Below are 14,429 nucleotides of genomic sequence, written 5' to 3' on the forward strand. Positions count from 1 at the left end.
TGGGGAGATGGTCTGGTAGGTAAAGCTCTTGCTGCATAACTATGAGAGCCTAAATTCAAATCTCTCGAAGCAAAATGAAGCTGAATGATGTTAACCTTGCCCTCACAGCAAGATGAGAGGTAGACACAAGCACTCTGGAAGCTCACAGGCCAGCTAGCCTGGTGTATGCAGCAGCTAAGAAGCCTGTCCCAAAACACAGCGGAAAGAGGGACTGACACTTGAGATTGTTCTCTCTGTATGCGTGCTGTGGCTTCTGTGTGCCTGCGCATGAACTCGTGTGTGTGTGTGTGTGTGTGTGTGTGTGTGTGTGTGTGTGTGTGCGCGTGTCACACACACACACGCCAATAGTGGCAAATGGGTTGAGGCTTCAATGCCAACCAGGCCTATGTAGTGATGTCTAGGCCAATGACACTGCTTCAAAGTAAACAGTTTTTTTACAGAAATACTCCCAAGAAATACTCTATTACCTTCCCTGTGGGTTTAAATATTTTAAATATTTTGTTATATAACTTGCTATCTTACATAAGTGTCCTCACCATTAAATTTGTGACTTCCTCCAACTCTAGCAGCAAGAAGTCCTTCACACTCGGAAAGAATTCCCTGCACTTATAAAGGTGTCCTCGGTTGCCCAACCCCCTGATGATCACATATGCAGAAGTGTTAAAATTAGTTAAAAGTAGCGCTCAGACTCTGAGGAATCAGCTGCCAAATGCTCTCTAACAAGCAGAAATTTCACATAACTCAGGCCTCTGGGGGCTCTGGCTCAGCTGGAGTCAAGCCAGAAATGCCTGAGACTGCAGGTGCACTTGGGCACATTGGGACCTGCTGGGACAACAGGCCAGCTCCACTGCAGCTGACTAGGAGAAGGCTGGGGGGCTGAGCTTTCACTGACATTCGCAGCTTGGAAGAACCATACCCCCACTCCTAACAAAGATCCGTTGCAATGATCTTTTTCTTCTGATAAGAAAATACATTTCTCATTTTGAATTCTTTACACTCAGGTTTGGAATGCTTAACCCGTTCAAACAACTCATTGGAAGTTTTCTGCACTCTCCTGGAGTGGTGCGTGGCTACAATGTAGGCTCTTGACCGTGTGTTTCCTTTGAACTTCCCCTTTTACAGGAATTGATGCATACTCCCTCTGTTTGTTCCCTGTCTCTGCCCAAATGAAAGCATGGAATTTTCTACTTCGCTGCTGGAGAAAAGAGGGTGTCTTGGTCCTAACGATGTTGCTGAGAACTTTCCTTCTCAGCCTTGTGCTTTGGGGGCTTTTTATTTTTTTTTAAAGATAGGGTTGTACTGTGTTGTCCAGGCTAGCCTGGAACTCACTCATGGTAATTCTCCTGTCTTAGCATCCTGAGTAATCTGAGGACTGAGATTTCAGGTCTAAGCCACGATTCCTGGGCAAGACCCTTGTTTTTTGTTTGTATTTAAGTGTGAGGTGGATGAATAGTTAGCAACACTAAGCCATGAAGCTGGAGAAGAAAATTTGTCTTTTTTTTTTTTTTAAACATTTATTTATTATATGTAAGTACACTGTAGCTGTCTTCAGATACACCAGAAGAGGGCATCAGACCTCATCATAGATGGTTGTGAGCCACCATGTGGTTGTTGGGAATTGAACTCATGACCTCTGGAAGAGCAGTCGGGTGCTCTTAACCGCTGAGCCATCTCTCCAGCCCCCCCCCCCTTTTTTTTATTGTGGATGTTAGGTCAGAGTCTTTAAGTTAGTCTTTCCTATTTGTTCCCCCACCCCAGGGAAATGGAAGAAACAATAGATTACAGTGTCATGGGCAAGAAGTTAGATAATGCTCTATTTTATTATGCTGAGGGTCCTCATACAACATTCTCTAAACCTAAGCCTGTCTCCCCAAGGCTGCTCACCTGTGCTACATATCTTAGCTGAAGGGCAGGTCCAGTGTCTAGCAGAAGTCTCTGATTTGAGGGTCAGGATCCTGGGGAAGACTCTCCAGCTGCAGGGCAGGTCAAAGTAGCAGAGCTCCAGAGGAGAAGAGCACTGTCTGCTTGTTCAGTGGGCGTCAGTTCTTAGACTGTCTGGTTATCTTAAGTGGTGTCATTGAGTTCTGGTTATCAGGTGCAGCCTTGGGTATGGGGATCCTGACTAAGCTATTTTTTACATATCTAAAAGGCTTTTTTTTTTTTTTTTTTTTTGCTGTGGTCGTTATATTGCTATTGGCTCTGCAGTTAGCAAAGTCACACTCTTTAGCTAATAACTCTTTAGTTTCTAGGATGTTCATCTACATATGTTCCCCCCCAAAAAACGTGATGGAATCCAGACTTAAGACCCAAAAACTTGGGGGTTGGGGATTTAGCTCAGTGGTAGAGCACTTGCCTAGCAAGTGCAAGGCCCTGGGTTCGGTCCCCAGTTCCGAAAAAAAAAAGACCCAAAAACTGAGAAAATCAAGACCAAACCCTTTCAGGATTTGGTTATGTGAAGCTTTTCACACACACTACCCAATTCCACTAACCCTATGTTCTGTTCACATTGGAATTCTGGCAACTTCCTAAGAAGATGGTGCATATTTTTTTTTTCACTTGACCAGGCTCAAAGACGCCTGGACAGACAGATGTAAAACCTCTTTGGGTGTGTCTGTTTCTGGAAGAAGTGATTTCCATGGTGACCTGAGGAAAGAAGATTGTCTTCACTAGTGGGAACAGGCATCATCCAATCAGGTGAGTGCAGCCAGGGAACGGTAAGACCCATACATTCACCCTGCGAAAACTGGGACATCTCCTGCCACACTTCAGTGCTCCTGGTTTTCCATGGACTGGGCCAGTTTTTACATAGTAGCTTTCCACTCCCATCCCCCGACTCAGGTCTCAGTCTCCTGATATCTTCAGATTTCTACCTAGTCCTCAGGTCTTTGGATTTGGATCCAGAGCGTACCAGTCAACTTTCCTGGGGCTGCAGAGGGCAGATTGTGGAATTTATCCTCAGAATCTTGTGGCTAATCTCGCACAATCTTCGTTAACTGTATATCCATTGGTCTGTGGGGAACTCTAAAACACCAGCATGCTGCAAATGTCTTTGACCCTGCACACTGTGGCTTCCCAGTGCTTAACAAGGCACGATTCCCTCTAATTGCAGGCAAGCAGATAGGTGATTTATAAAAACAGTGACAAAGCCTTGGATCCATGCCTTTGAACCCATGTCATTTGTGCTGTGTCCTCTGCTGCTCCCACCAAGACTAACCTAACCGTTCTTTTTTATCCTGTTCTAGGGACGTCTGCACAGCCTTTTTAACCACAGAGAATCACACCTAGCTGGTTGCCTCTGTTTTTCTTTCCCATTAGACCACAAGCTCTCTCAGCTGTGGTGCATTTTATTCAGCTTGTCTCTAGGGCCTTAAAAGGAGCCCCAGCACACCTCTGAGCGCTTAGGGATCTTTGCAATGAACCAATCAATGCAAGAATGAACGCGCCACCCGGCCCTGCAGGATCGCAAAGTGTCTCTCCACGCTGACTTTGCTCTCCGTGCCGGGGCAGCTCTCATAGAAAAGGTCAGGAGTTCGAGGAGGTCACGGGGAACCAAAGCGAAGGACTGTGGGGAGCCCTGCTGCATGTACTAGGTGCTGCCCACCTACCAAGAGCTTTCGGTGAACCAGGACAACCTAGCCTCCCGGAAGCGGCCTCGCCGGCCTTTCCCCGCCCCTCCGGAAAGTGGGCGTGACCCTCATGAATAATGAATCGCCGGGGGGAGGGGAGGGGTCCGCCCCCCCTCGGGCGGGAAGGGGGAAGCGCCGAGGCTGCCTGACTGGAATCGGGGGAGCTGCAGCGACGGCGGCTGCGGGAGCAGGGCTGGCCATGGCGGTGTGGACGCGGGCCACCAAAGCGGGACTGGTGGAGCTGCTTCTGAGGGAGCGCTGGGTGCGGGTGGTGGCCGAACTCAGTGGCGAGAGCCTGAGCCTGACGGGCGACGCCGCGGCGGTCGAGCCTGAACCGCCCGCGGTCGCCTTCAACGGTCTCCCGAACGGCGGCGGCGGCGGCGGAGACTCGCTGCCGGGGAGCCCGAACCGCGGCCTGGGGCCGCCCAGCCCTCCCGCGCCGCCCCGCGGTCCGGCTGGGGAAGCGAGCGCCTCGCCCCCCGTGCGCCGAGTGCGAGTGGTGAAGCAGGAGGCGGGCGGCCTGGGCATCAGCATCAAGGGCGGCCGAGAGAACCGGATGCCGATCCTCATCTCCAAGATCTTCCCAGGGCTGGCGGCCGACCAGAGCCGGGCGCTGCGGCTAGGCGACGCCATCCTGTCGGTGAACGGCACCGACCTGCGCCAGGCCACCCACGACCAGGCCGTGCAGGCGCTGAAGCGCGCGGGCAAGGAGGTGCTGCTGGAGGGTGAGCGGGGCCGAGCGGGAGGCAGCGGGTGGCGGCCTGGGCTCGCCAGCGCGCACTTTGTTTCTGCCCACCCTGACGCCTGTGCGGCGAGCCGGTTCTCTCCGCCTCAGCCACCAGACCTCCTCCTCTGGGGCTCCAGAGTGTGGAAAAACTGAGGCGCCCAGAGAGGAGAAAGTTGGGCAGTCACCGAAGTGTTACTTTGCCGCCCCTCAGCGAGACTCAGCTGAGATTTAGGGGGGAGCAGCAGCCGCATGCAAAGCTCACCCCTCTTGCACGATAAGCTGACACTAAGCACCAACTACCAGGAGAGCGATCGGCTCGAGTTCCGTAGTTTCCTTTTTCCCTGTTGGGAAGCGTTGGTTGGGCGCTTTCTTTAGTCACCTCGGGCTCCCCGGGCGGGCCGGTCTATTAAATCCATCCACACCGATGCCAGCAGTTTGCTTGGGCAAACCACCAAAGCACTGGTTAATTTATGGGAATTTAACCCATCATTGGCTCTCAACAATAACCAGAGGAGATCACAGCACTTCGTGGAAGGCAGGAGAGCTGATACAGCAAGTTTGTGTGGTTAATGAGCCTTGTTTAACAGTGGAGGCTCACGTGTTTGAGCATTTTACTGCCAACTAGAGTTTCGCCCCTTTTGCAAGAGTCTGGTGCCAGCTTCCTACCGCTTGCAGGCATGCTGCCGCAAGACCAGAAGGCATTTTATAACAATCCTGAAACGATACCATCACACGATATGTGTGAATTAGCCTTCTTTACCGTAAATGTAGATGTGATCTGTGAGCTACGTTTCGTGTGAATCAATGTAACTTGCAGAATTAAATCTCACCTCCAAAGACTCCTGCGTGTTGAAGGTGATGGAGCACTGTAAATGAAAAGCCAGTTGCTTGCTTTAGAAATAATTGCAAGACCAGCTTCATTTCCGCTGTTGAGTCAGTCATTCCAGGAGCATTTATTGCTGCTAGCTGTGTAATAGAGAATGCGAAAGGTGTTGTCCCTGTTGTATCTCCGCGGGAGGAAATGATAGGAAATGCAAAACAACTTCTAGGGAGGAATAACGTTAAGTACTGGACTCTGTAGTACAAATTACAAGATGCTAAGGGATTACAAGTTTAAGTTGTATTTGACTGTAGCCTTTGGCATGGTTCACAGACTGCACTCAAGAGGCAGAGGCAGGTAGATCTCTGAGTTTAAGAAGAACCTGGGCTGGGCTAGAGAGATGGCACAGTGGTTAAGAACACTGACTGCTCTTCTAGACGTCCTGAGTTCAATTCCCAGCAACCACATGGTGGCTCACAACCATCTGTCATAGGATTGGACACCCTCTTCTGGTGTGCATGAAGACAGCTACAGTGTATACATAAAATAAATAAACCTTTAAAAAAAAGGAAGAAGAACCTGGTTTCTACATAGTGAGTTTCAGAACAGTCAGGGCTACTACACAGTGGGACTCTGTCAAAAAAAAAAAAAATTCCAGAAAAGTATTTGCTGGAAAGGGGTTAGTCCAGGAGGGCTTTCCAGGAAGTGATGGGTGAGGAGGGATTTCTGGCAGGAGAACTGAGGGAAGAGTTGAAGTTATGGAGAAAACCATCACACTAAGAGCAGAATTGTAACTTTGTGAAATAATTTTCATCTTTTTGTTTGTTGGCCTGGAATTCACAGAGATTGATCTGCTAAGTGCTAGGATTAAAGGCATGTTACACCGTGCACAGCTTATTTGTGTGTGCTCTCAAATAGCGAGTGTGTCTGTATCTCTGTGTCTGTCTGTCTGTCTGTGAGCATGTTCACATTCAGGCCAGGCTGGCCTCCAAGTGGTCATCTTACTGACTCAGCCTCATGATTGCTAGGATTAAAGGCATTTACTGCCATATCCAGTTCAGTTTTCTCTTAAATTTTTAAAAATTATTATTTTATGCATATGAGCGTTTTTGCCTTCCAGTATAGCTGTGCCTCACATGTATACCTGGTGCCCGTGGAGGCCAGAAGAGAGTGTCAGGTCCACTGGGACTAGAGTTTCAGGCGAGTGTGAGCCTGGAGGTGGGTAATGGGAATCAAACCTAGGTCCTCTGTAAGAGCAGCCAGTGTTCTTCCCTGCCGAGCTACCTCTCCAGCCCTACTTTTCACTTTTTTGTAAATCTGTGATACTTGGAAGCAAAAAGGTTTTTTTTTTTAAGATTTATTTATTTACTTAATGTATATAAGCACACTGTAGCTGTCTTCAGACACACCCAACCCCATTACAGATGAGCAACAAGTTTAAAAAGAAATAACATAGGGGTTGGGGATTTAGCTCAGTGGTAGAGCGCTTGCCTAGGAAGCGCAAGGCCCTGGGTTCGGTCCCCAGCTCCAAAAAAAAGAGCCAAAAAAAAAAAAAAGAAAGAAATAACATGGTGCCCAACAGTGTTGGTGAATGCCTTTAATCCCAGCCCTGGGAGGCACAGTTAGGTGGATCTTGGGTTTGAGTTCAGCCAGGTTTACAGAGTTCCAGAACAGCCAGGGCAGAGAAACCTTGTCTGGAAAAACAAACAAGGGGTTAGAGGGATGGCTCAGTGAGTTAAGACTCTGTACTTCTTTTTCAGAGGACCCCAGTTCAGTTCCTAGCATACAAATCAGGTGGCCTGCAAACACCTTTGACTCCAGTTCTAGGACATCTGACACTGTGTGGCCTCCCAGTCACCCGGACACATAATTAAAGATTGTTAATTTTTTTTCTTTTTGAAAGTGCTCTAGTAGTGAAATTGCAATTATAATGTCTTATTTATGAGTCTTGTTTATATCCCAATTTTAGGTAGGGCCAGACAAGTGCCCAGAAATTAGTGTTAGTGAAAGGAGTGAACACACAACAAAATGATTGTTACTTTAAATAAGTGCTTGACACTGGGCGAGGTAAGTATTTGGGTGTTACTTCTTAGAGCCAGAATATTGAATTTCATCCAGTTTTGTGGTATGTAATAGTGATGGACGGACAGGTCAACCCTTTATGCCATATTAAAATGCAAAACAAGAGGTTCTTGTTTACCTGTGATTTGAACCTAGTGTTCACAGCTATAAAATGACAACTATCTAGTAAATGCTTCCCACTGTTCATTAGTTAATTCATAGACCTTGTGTGCTCTTAGAGACAGGTTTCCAAACGGTGGCATAGTAACATTTATTGGAAGACTTTTTACCTGAACTGTGGCTTTATTTTCCCATTTTATGTAAGACAGTTTTTGTCTGTGTAGATGTGGGAAAGTCATTCAATATAGTGAGTTTGTGGTGTTCCCTTTTTTAGTAGCCAAGTAAAAATAAAATTGCTCAAATACAAAATCCCCTAAAAGAGTCATTCAGTGAGCCAGGCAGAGTATTTAAAATTGAGAGCTGTTGTCTCCTCCAGACAAGCTACCTTTTTTTCCTCCTTAAGCCAGAGTTTCATGTAGCCATGCTCCCTTTGTTTTGAGTCTGGTTTTGAACTCCTGCCTCTACTTCTAAAGAGCCACAGTTATTGGCCTGTGCTCCCATGCTTGGCTCAGGTAAGCCACTTATAAGAGATAAGAGTTTAAAATATAGTGGGATGAACCTTTAAGGCCAGCACTTGGGAGACAGGCAAGAGCATCTTGGAGTTTGAGGCTAGCCTGATCTACACAGCGAATTTCAGGACAGCTGGCTATGTAAAGAAACCCTGTCTCAAAAAACCTGCTACAGGGGAGACTAAAGCAGCAAGCAGGATTGCCTCAAGGGTGCTGCTACGAGCCTGTTATCCCAGCACTTGAGGGGTGGAGCCAGGAGAATTGAGAGCGATTGAGGACCAGCCTAGGTTACAAAGTAGGGAGTAAGGTGAGGGGGAAGCCATTACTCCTTAAACAATTGTAAGTGATATTGTCCCTCCATTAGATTCCCGAAACCTTGCCTTGACATAACATAATAATCTTGGTGGTGTAGGCAGGGAATTTCAGGCATGTTCTTGCCACCCACATGTCAGAAGCAGTCTTAGTGTCTGGTTGCCTGAGGTTAGGGAATGGAACTAAAGGACTCTTTTTTTTAAACCTCGGAGAGGTGAAGGCATTGCTCCTACAGTCTCTGGTCAAACATTCACCATTCACTCCTTTTTTTTTTTTTTCTTCACCCTTCCCATCCCCAAGGAGAAAAGCCTGTAGGATTTTGTCTTTGTTTACTTTTTTGGAGACAGGATCGCTGTATAACCTGCCCTGGCTAGCCTTGAACTTCCTGTGTCTGTCCTTGGCCTCAGAGATCTGCCTGCTTCTGCATGTGCTGCCATGCCCGGCTTCATATTTCTTCCCTAATCTCTTTTTTTCTTTTTTTTCTTTTTTTTTTTTTTTTTTTTTTTCCCCTCGGAGCTGAGGACCAAACCCAGGGCCTTGAGCTTGCTAGGCAAGCGCTCTACCACTGAGCTAAATCCCCAACCCCACTTCCCTAATCTCTTAAAGAACAACCAAATAGTTAAGCTGTATCTCTGTGCTTTTGTTCCAGCTTCTCCTTGTTTTACCTGTGAGAAGCTATTTCTGCAGGCACACACCACCACACTCTCATTCTGGGTTTTAAATCTGGGTCTCATGTAACCCAGGCTGACCTTGAATTTGATATGTAGCTAAGGAAGACCTTGAATTCCTCCTGATTCATCTGCTTCTACTTGTAAGACATTTCTTACAGATGCTCTTCCACGATAAACGCACCCACTAAATTATTACCGTGCTATGGGAAAGTACTTCTAATAGAACAGTCATGAGATTTCGAAGAACATTTTCTAGGAACTACAACCAAACTGTAATTTAGGTCTCCATGGATAACTTCAGCTGCTGTTTTCCTACTATGCAGCACTGTCTGGGCGAAAGTTCCTAGACTTTCCCATCAAATGTGTCTTCGTGAAGATGAGGTGTGGCTGGAGGCTAAGAGGACCTCCTGGAGTTCAGAGTTATTGTTAACAGACCAGTTCCATGCTCTTGGCTTGATCAGCACACTGAGCTAACCAACCAAACAAAAATAATGCTATGTAAAGCACTCTGAGGTGTTACTTGTTTTTGTTTTCTGAGACAGGTTTTCTCTGTGCAGCCCTAGCTGTCCTGAAGCTGCCCTCCAACCTAGAGGTGCTCTGCCTCTGCCTCCTAGCTGGGATTAAAGGCCTAGCCACCACCGCTGGGCCTTGGGTTTTAACCTGTTTTCTATTTTGCTGTCTATATGGCCCTTTAAAAAGATTTATGTATTTTAAGTGTGTGTGTATACATACAGCATGCCACATGTGTGTCAGTCAGAAGGAGCCTTGTGGGGGTTGGGGATTTAGCTCAGCCGTAGAGCGCTTGCCTAGCAAGCACAAGGCCCTGGGTTCGGTCCCCAGCTCCGGAAAAAAAGAAAAAAAAAAAAAGAAGGAGCCTTGTGGGAGGCTGTTCCCTCCTACCATGTAGGCCAAGGGTTGAAGGGTTCTCAGGGTTGGTGGCAAGCACTGTTGCCCACAGAGCTGTCTCTCTGGCCTTTCCAGGAATTTTCAAAGCTGTGAAGTTTGCTCTGTCAAATGAGGAACAAAACCTGTGAGGTTAAGTGAGATTAGTGGTGCAGAGGGAGGAAAACCTAGTCCAGTGCCTACTCTTCTTTTTTTTTTTAAGAGATTTATTTATTTATTATGTGTACAGCGTTCTGCCTGCACGTACACCAGCAGGTGAGAAGAGGGCATCAGATCCCATTACAGATGGTTGTGAGCTACCATGTGGTTGCTGGAAATTGAACTCAGGACCTCAGGAAGAGCAGACACTGCTCTTAACCACTGAGCCATCTCTCCAGCCCCCTTCTCTTCTTTATAGTCCACTTACACACAGGCTTCTGTGTCTTACTGTGTTGCAGTGCACTGAGAAGTCTGTGGGCAGAAAAAGGGCTGAAGATGGCTCTTGGCATCAAAGAATGTAATGCAGTTGAGGAGAGAGAGCTAGATGTGTTGGCACATGATTAATATGAGCAATCAAGAAGCTGAGGCAGGGGAATGCAAGTTATAAGGCCTGCCTAGGCCACAGAAGCGAGGTCCTGTCTTTAAAAAATAAAGATAAATTGGGGAAAGAGAAGACTGTTAGCACAGAGTGACTGCTAAAATGTGTAATCTGTTGGGATTTCTCGGAAGTAATCAGTTGGGGGATGGACTGGCTGACTGTGACTCCAGAGGGAAGAGGATTGGATCCCAGGCTTGAAGGTTAGAGCACTTCTCTGTATGCAGATGCAAGGGTAGCTTGAACAAAAGCCCAAATGAGTATGACATGGACTAGGGAATGGAGTGCAGAGCCAACTGGTGTTGACTCGAGGGAGGAGAGTGACATCAATTAGGTTTATGCAAGACTTGGAAAGACCCAGAGGGACGTGGATCGCCTTCATTCTGTTATTCAGCATTTAACAGGTACCCATAGCAAGTGGTAGATGGTGGGAATTCCAACTTGGAAGTGATCCCTGCCCTTTAGGCTAATAGGAACAATTATAGCCTGTTGTGGTAAATAATTTCATAGAGGTGAGACTGCCCTGGAAACAGATGTTTAAAGGAGACAGTGGTGATGGTAAGAAGTTTGTGCTGTGTACAAACACTTATTCTTTCACAAAGCACGTTCAGGTGCTCATTTTGAGACTCGGTTTTGTGTAGCCCAGTTGGCCTCCAATTTTTGATCCTTCTGCTTCAGTGTCCTGACTGGGATCATAGCCTGGATTTAACAAAGGGAAAGAATAGGAAGTGTGTGCCAAGAAAGAACACAAGAAAGTAGGCAGAGGGCAGGTCAGTGAGGCTGTGTACACAGTGCTTAGTGGTTGTCTCTAACATTAGAAAAAGAAATTGGACGTTACGAATACTTATAAATGAGTTTGGTTCTCTTGGTCTTAAAATGATGACATAACACACTAAGTATTCAATATGGTATGCCACAGGAGGAAGGGTACTTCTCAAAGGAACAGGAGTTGGTTGTGGTGATCTTACTCATTTGCTTGCCTCTGCCTCCACAGTGCTGCATTACCACACCCAGCTTCAGATATTTTTATTTTTATTTATTGTGTATTCCCGTTTTACCTGTATGTATGCCTGTGTACCATGTATGTGCAGCGCCCATGGAAGCCAGAAGCGGGCGTCAGATCCTCTGCAACTGAAGTTACAGAAGGCAGTGAGCTACCATGTGAGCACTGGGAATTGAACCCAGGTCCTGCAAGAACAGCCAGTGCTCTTAACTGTCTAGCTATCTTGCTGTCCCTATAGCACTATCTCATGCTCTCTCTCTCTCTCACGCTCCCCCCCCCCCTTTTGTTCATCTGTTTGTTTTCTCTGTAGTCTACTGGAACTCCACCAATCTGGCCAATACTGAGAACCCGCTGCCTCTCAAGTGCTGGGATTAAAAGTATGCCTCACCAAACCCAGCTCCAATATTTCCCTCTTAATATAAGCTGTTTGCCACATGATTAGGTCATTATATCTGTCAGGAAGTCTGTTTGGTAAATGAAATTGTCATGGAGACCTTTTGAAATACAGATGTGACCCCATTATCATCAATAATGAACTTCACCCTAATATGTATTTTGAGTCACTTAGCTACTGATGCTAGAATGACTTCATGTGTGTTTTCTTCCTCTTTATCTCATTCTTTCTTGATTTCTATATTTTATTTATTATTAATGTGATGGGTATTACCTGAATGTAGTATGTCTGTACACCATGCGTGTGCCTGGTACCCACAAGAGGCCCCAAAAAGGTGTTAGATTCCCCTGGGACTGGAGTTACAGATACTTGTGAGCCATCACGTGGGTGCTGGGAACCGAGCTGGGTCCTCTGGAAGAATAGCCAGTGTTCTTAATCACCAAGCTCTATATCTGTATGTTATATATGCTTTATAACATACAGCATTAATAAATACGTACTCTTGTGAGTCTGTTCAACTTGTTACTGATTAGAGATGTGCTGTAAAACAGGCTTGGCCTGGGAAGCTGCTCATAAGCTCAAGATAAGGGAGGGCTGCAGAAGGGTGAGGGCAACAGAGTTGAGGAGCTCAAGTTCTGAGGCTTTCCTAGTACCATAAAGATAGAGACAGGATGGAATAGTGTAAAACTGCAGCCTTGATATTGGTCAGGGTGGTGGCACAGCTCTCTGGGAGGCTCAGGAGGAAGAATCACAAGTTGAAGGCCAGCTAGAGCTGCAAAGGGAATCTGGGGTCAGCTAAAGCGTCAGCCTTGACCACTTACCAAGATCCTGTTTGAAAAGAAAAAGTAGATTGGGTAAGGTGGCTCATGCCTTTAATCCCAGCACTTGGGAGGCAAAGGCAGGCAGATCTTTGAGTTCAGGGCCAGCCTGGTTCGTAGAGTGAGTTCCAGGACAGCATGGCTACACAGAGAAACCCTGCCTGCCTGGGGGTAAGGGTTGGGGCAATGACCAAACAATCCAAAGAAGTTCAAAATGGGAGAGAAAGAACTGGAGCCTAAGTCATGGGTTTCTGGCTTAAGAAACCAGACCATTGTGAAGCCAACAAGAGGGAGAATGCTTCACACGCTGTAATCTCGGGGAGTCAAAGGTAGGTAGACTGAGACTCTGGGACCCTGTCTTAAATAACAAAGAACGTATTAAAGGGGGGAAACCCATGACATGACCAGGAAAGAAGTGGTTTGAGGTAAGAATGAGAGCTTCATTTCAGGGTCTGATGCATTTGAGTTACCTTTGTGACATCCTGGTGGAAAAGGCCAGACGCTGGTTGGAAGTACAAGCCTGAAATGTCAGAATAGCAATGAATATGTATGAGACATCAGGATAGAGGTGTTAATTGTGGATGAAGTCATCGAAAGTCATGCAAATGAAAAAGAAGTAGAACCAAAGTGGGATCCTGTAGAAACTCTGCTTTTAAAGCCAGGGTAGAGGAGGAGTCTGGGAAGAAATGGCACAGAAGACAGGAGGGGGCTTTCAGAAAGTGTAGTAAGTGGGGAGGAGTTGTGGCATGTTTGTTCTCAAGAAGGAAAGGACAGCAGAGTGAGGGAGAGGTTGCAGAGATGGAAGGGGTGGTGCAGTTTGTTTTTGAGCCAGGAAGTGACATGATGGGAACAGAATTTAGGTTGGCAGCAGTGGATGCACTGGATGCTGTGAGAGAGGAAAGACCAGAGGTAGGAGAAACTACAGCTGCTGCAGTAAAAATAATCCAAACCAGAGGTGACAGCCATGGGGTGAGGCTGAGGGGGACTCTTGCCAGAGGACATAGCAGAACACACTAGGGACCTTCTCTTGCCTAGATAGCCCATTCCCGACTGTCCCGCAGACAACACTGGGACAGATAGCCTATTCCCGACTGTCCCACAGACAACACTGGGACAGATAGCCCATTCCCGACTGTCCCGCAGACAACACTGGGACAGATAGCCCATTCCCGACTGTCCCGCAGACAACACTGGGACAGATAGCCCATTCCCGACTGTCCCGCAGACAACACTGGGACAGATAGCCCATTCCCGACTGTCCCGCAGACAACACTGGGACAGATAGCCCATTCCCGACTGTCCCACAGACAACACTGGGGACAGATAGCCCATTCCCGACTGTCCCGCAGACAACACTGGGACAGATAGCCCATTCCCGACTGTCCCACAGACAACACTGGGGACAGATAGCCCATTCCCGACTGTCCCGCAGACAACACTGGGGACAGATAGCCCATTCCCGACTGTCCCGCAGACAACACTGGGGACAGAACTTCTGCAGCATGTTCCTGTTAAGTAAGTGTAGGTGCTTTGATCCCAGAAATGCTGAGGTAGAAAAAGAAAGCTATTGTTTCAAAGGAAGAGATGACAAGGTGCAGTGACAAGGGACCAGCATGAATTTGGTTGTGAGATTTCTATCCAGGGACAGGAGAGGAATGGTTTCCGGGAAGAAATGGGATAGCATGTCGGATATGACAGCCATACTATACCGTTCAGTCAGTCATAACAGTCAGACAGTGTAAGTCTACCGTCTGTGGCATTTGAGAAGGAAGGTTTTGCTTCACAGACTACAGAGGAGAGCCCAAAGCAGGAGATTAGCTGCAGGTTTATCTCAGGCCTGATCCTTACAGTGAGATCCAGGCCAGTGAGACCTTGTCACAGGAAGAAAAGC

The 14,429-nt window shown here is 47.1% G+C and overlaps 1 protein-coding gene across 2 annotated transcripts in view; it reads left to right on the top strand.

The window, feature by feature from the left end:
- The first annotated feature begins 1,806 nt into the window (after nt 1–1,806).
- Nucleotides 1,807–14,429, top strand: part of Sntb2 (syntrophin, beta 2) — a 92,592-nt gene continuing 79,969 nt past the window's right edge. Inside the window, exon 1 of one of the 2 annotated variants that reach the window (XM_039097999.2) lies at nt 1,807–4,351. In XM_039097999.2, coding sequence (XP_038953927.2) covers nt 3,697–4,351 — 655 coding nt within the window. In that variant the 5' untranslated portion in view covers nt 1,807–3,696. The remainder of the gene's footprint in view (nt 4,352–14,429) is intronic. The other variant, NM_001168674.1, reaches the window with a different exon arrangement.

The sequence above is a fragment of the Rattus norvegicus genome, chromosome 19 (assembly GCF_036323735.1).
Source record: "Rattus norvegicus strain BN/NHsdMcwi chromosome 19, GRCr8, whole genome shotgun sequence".
Taxonomy (NCBI): domain Eukaryota; kingdom Metazoa; phylum Chordata; class Mammalia; order Rodentia; family Muridae; genus Rattus; species Rattus norvegicus.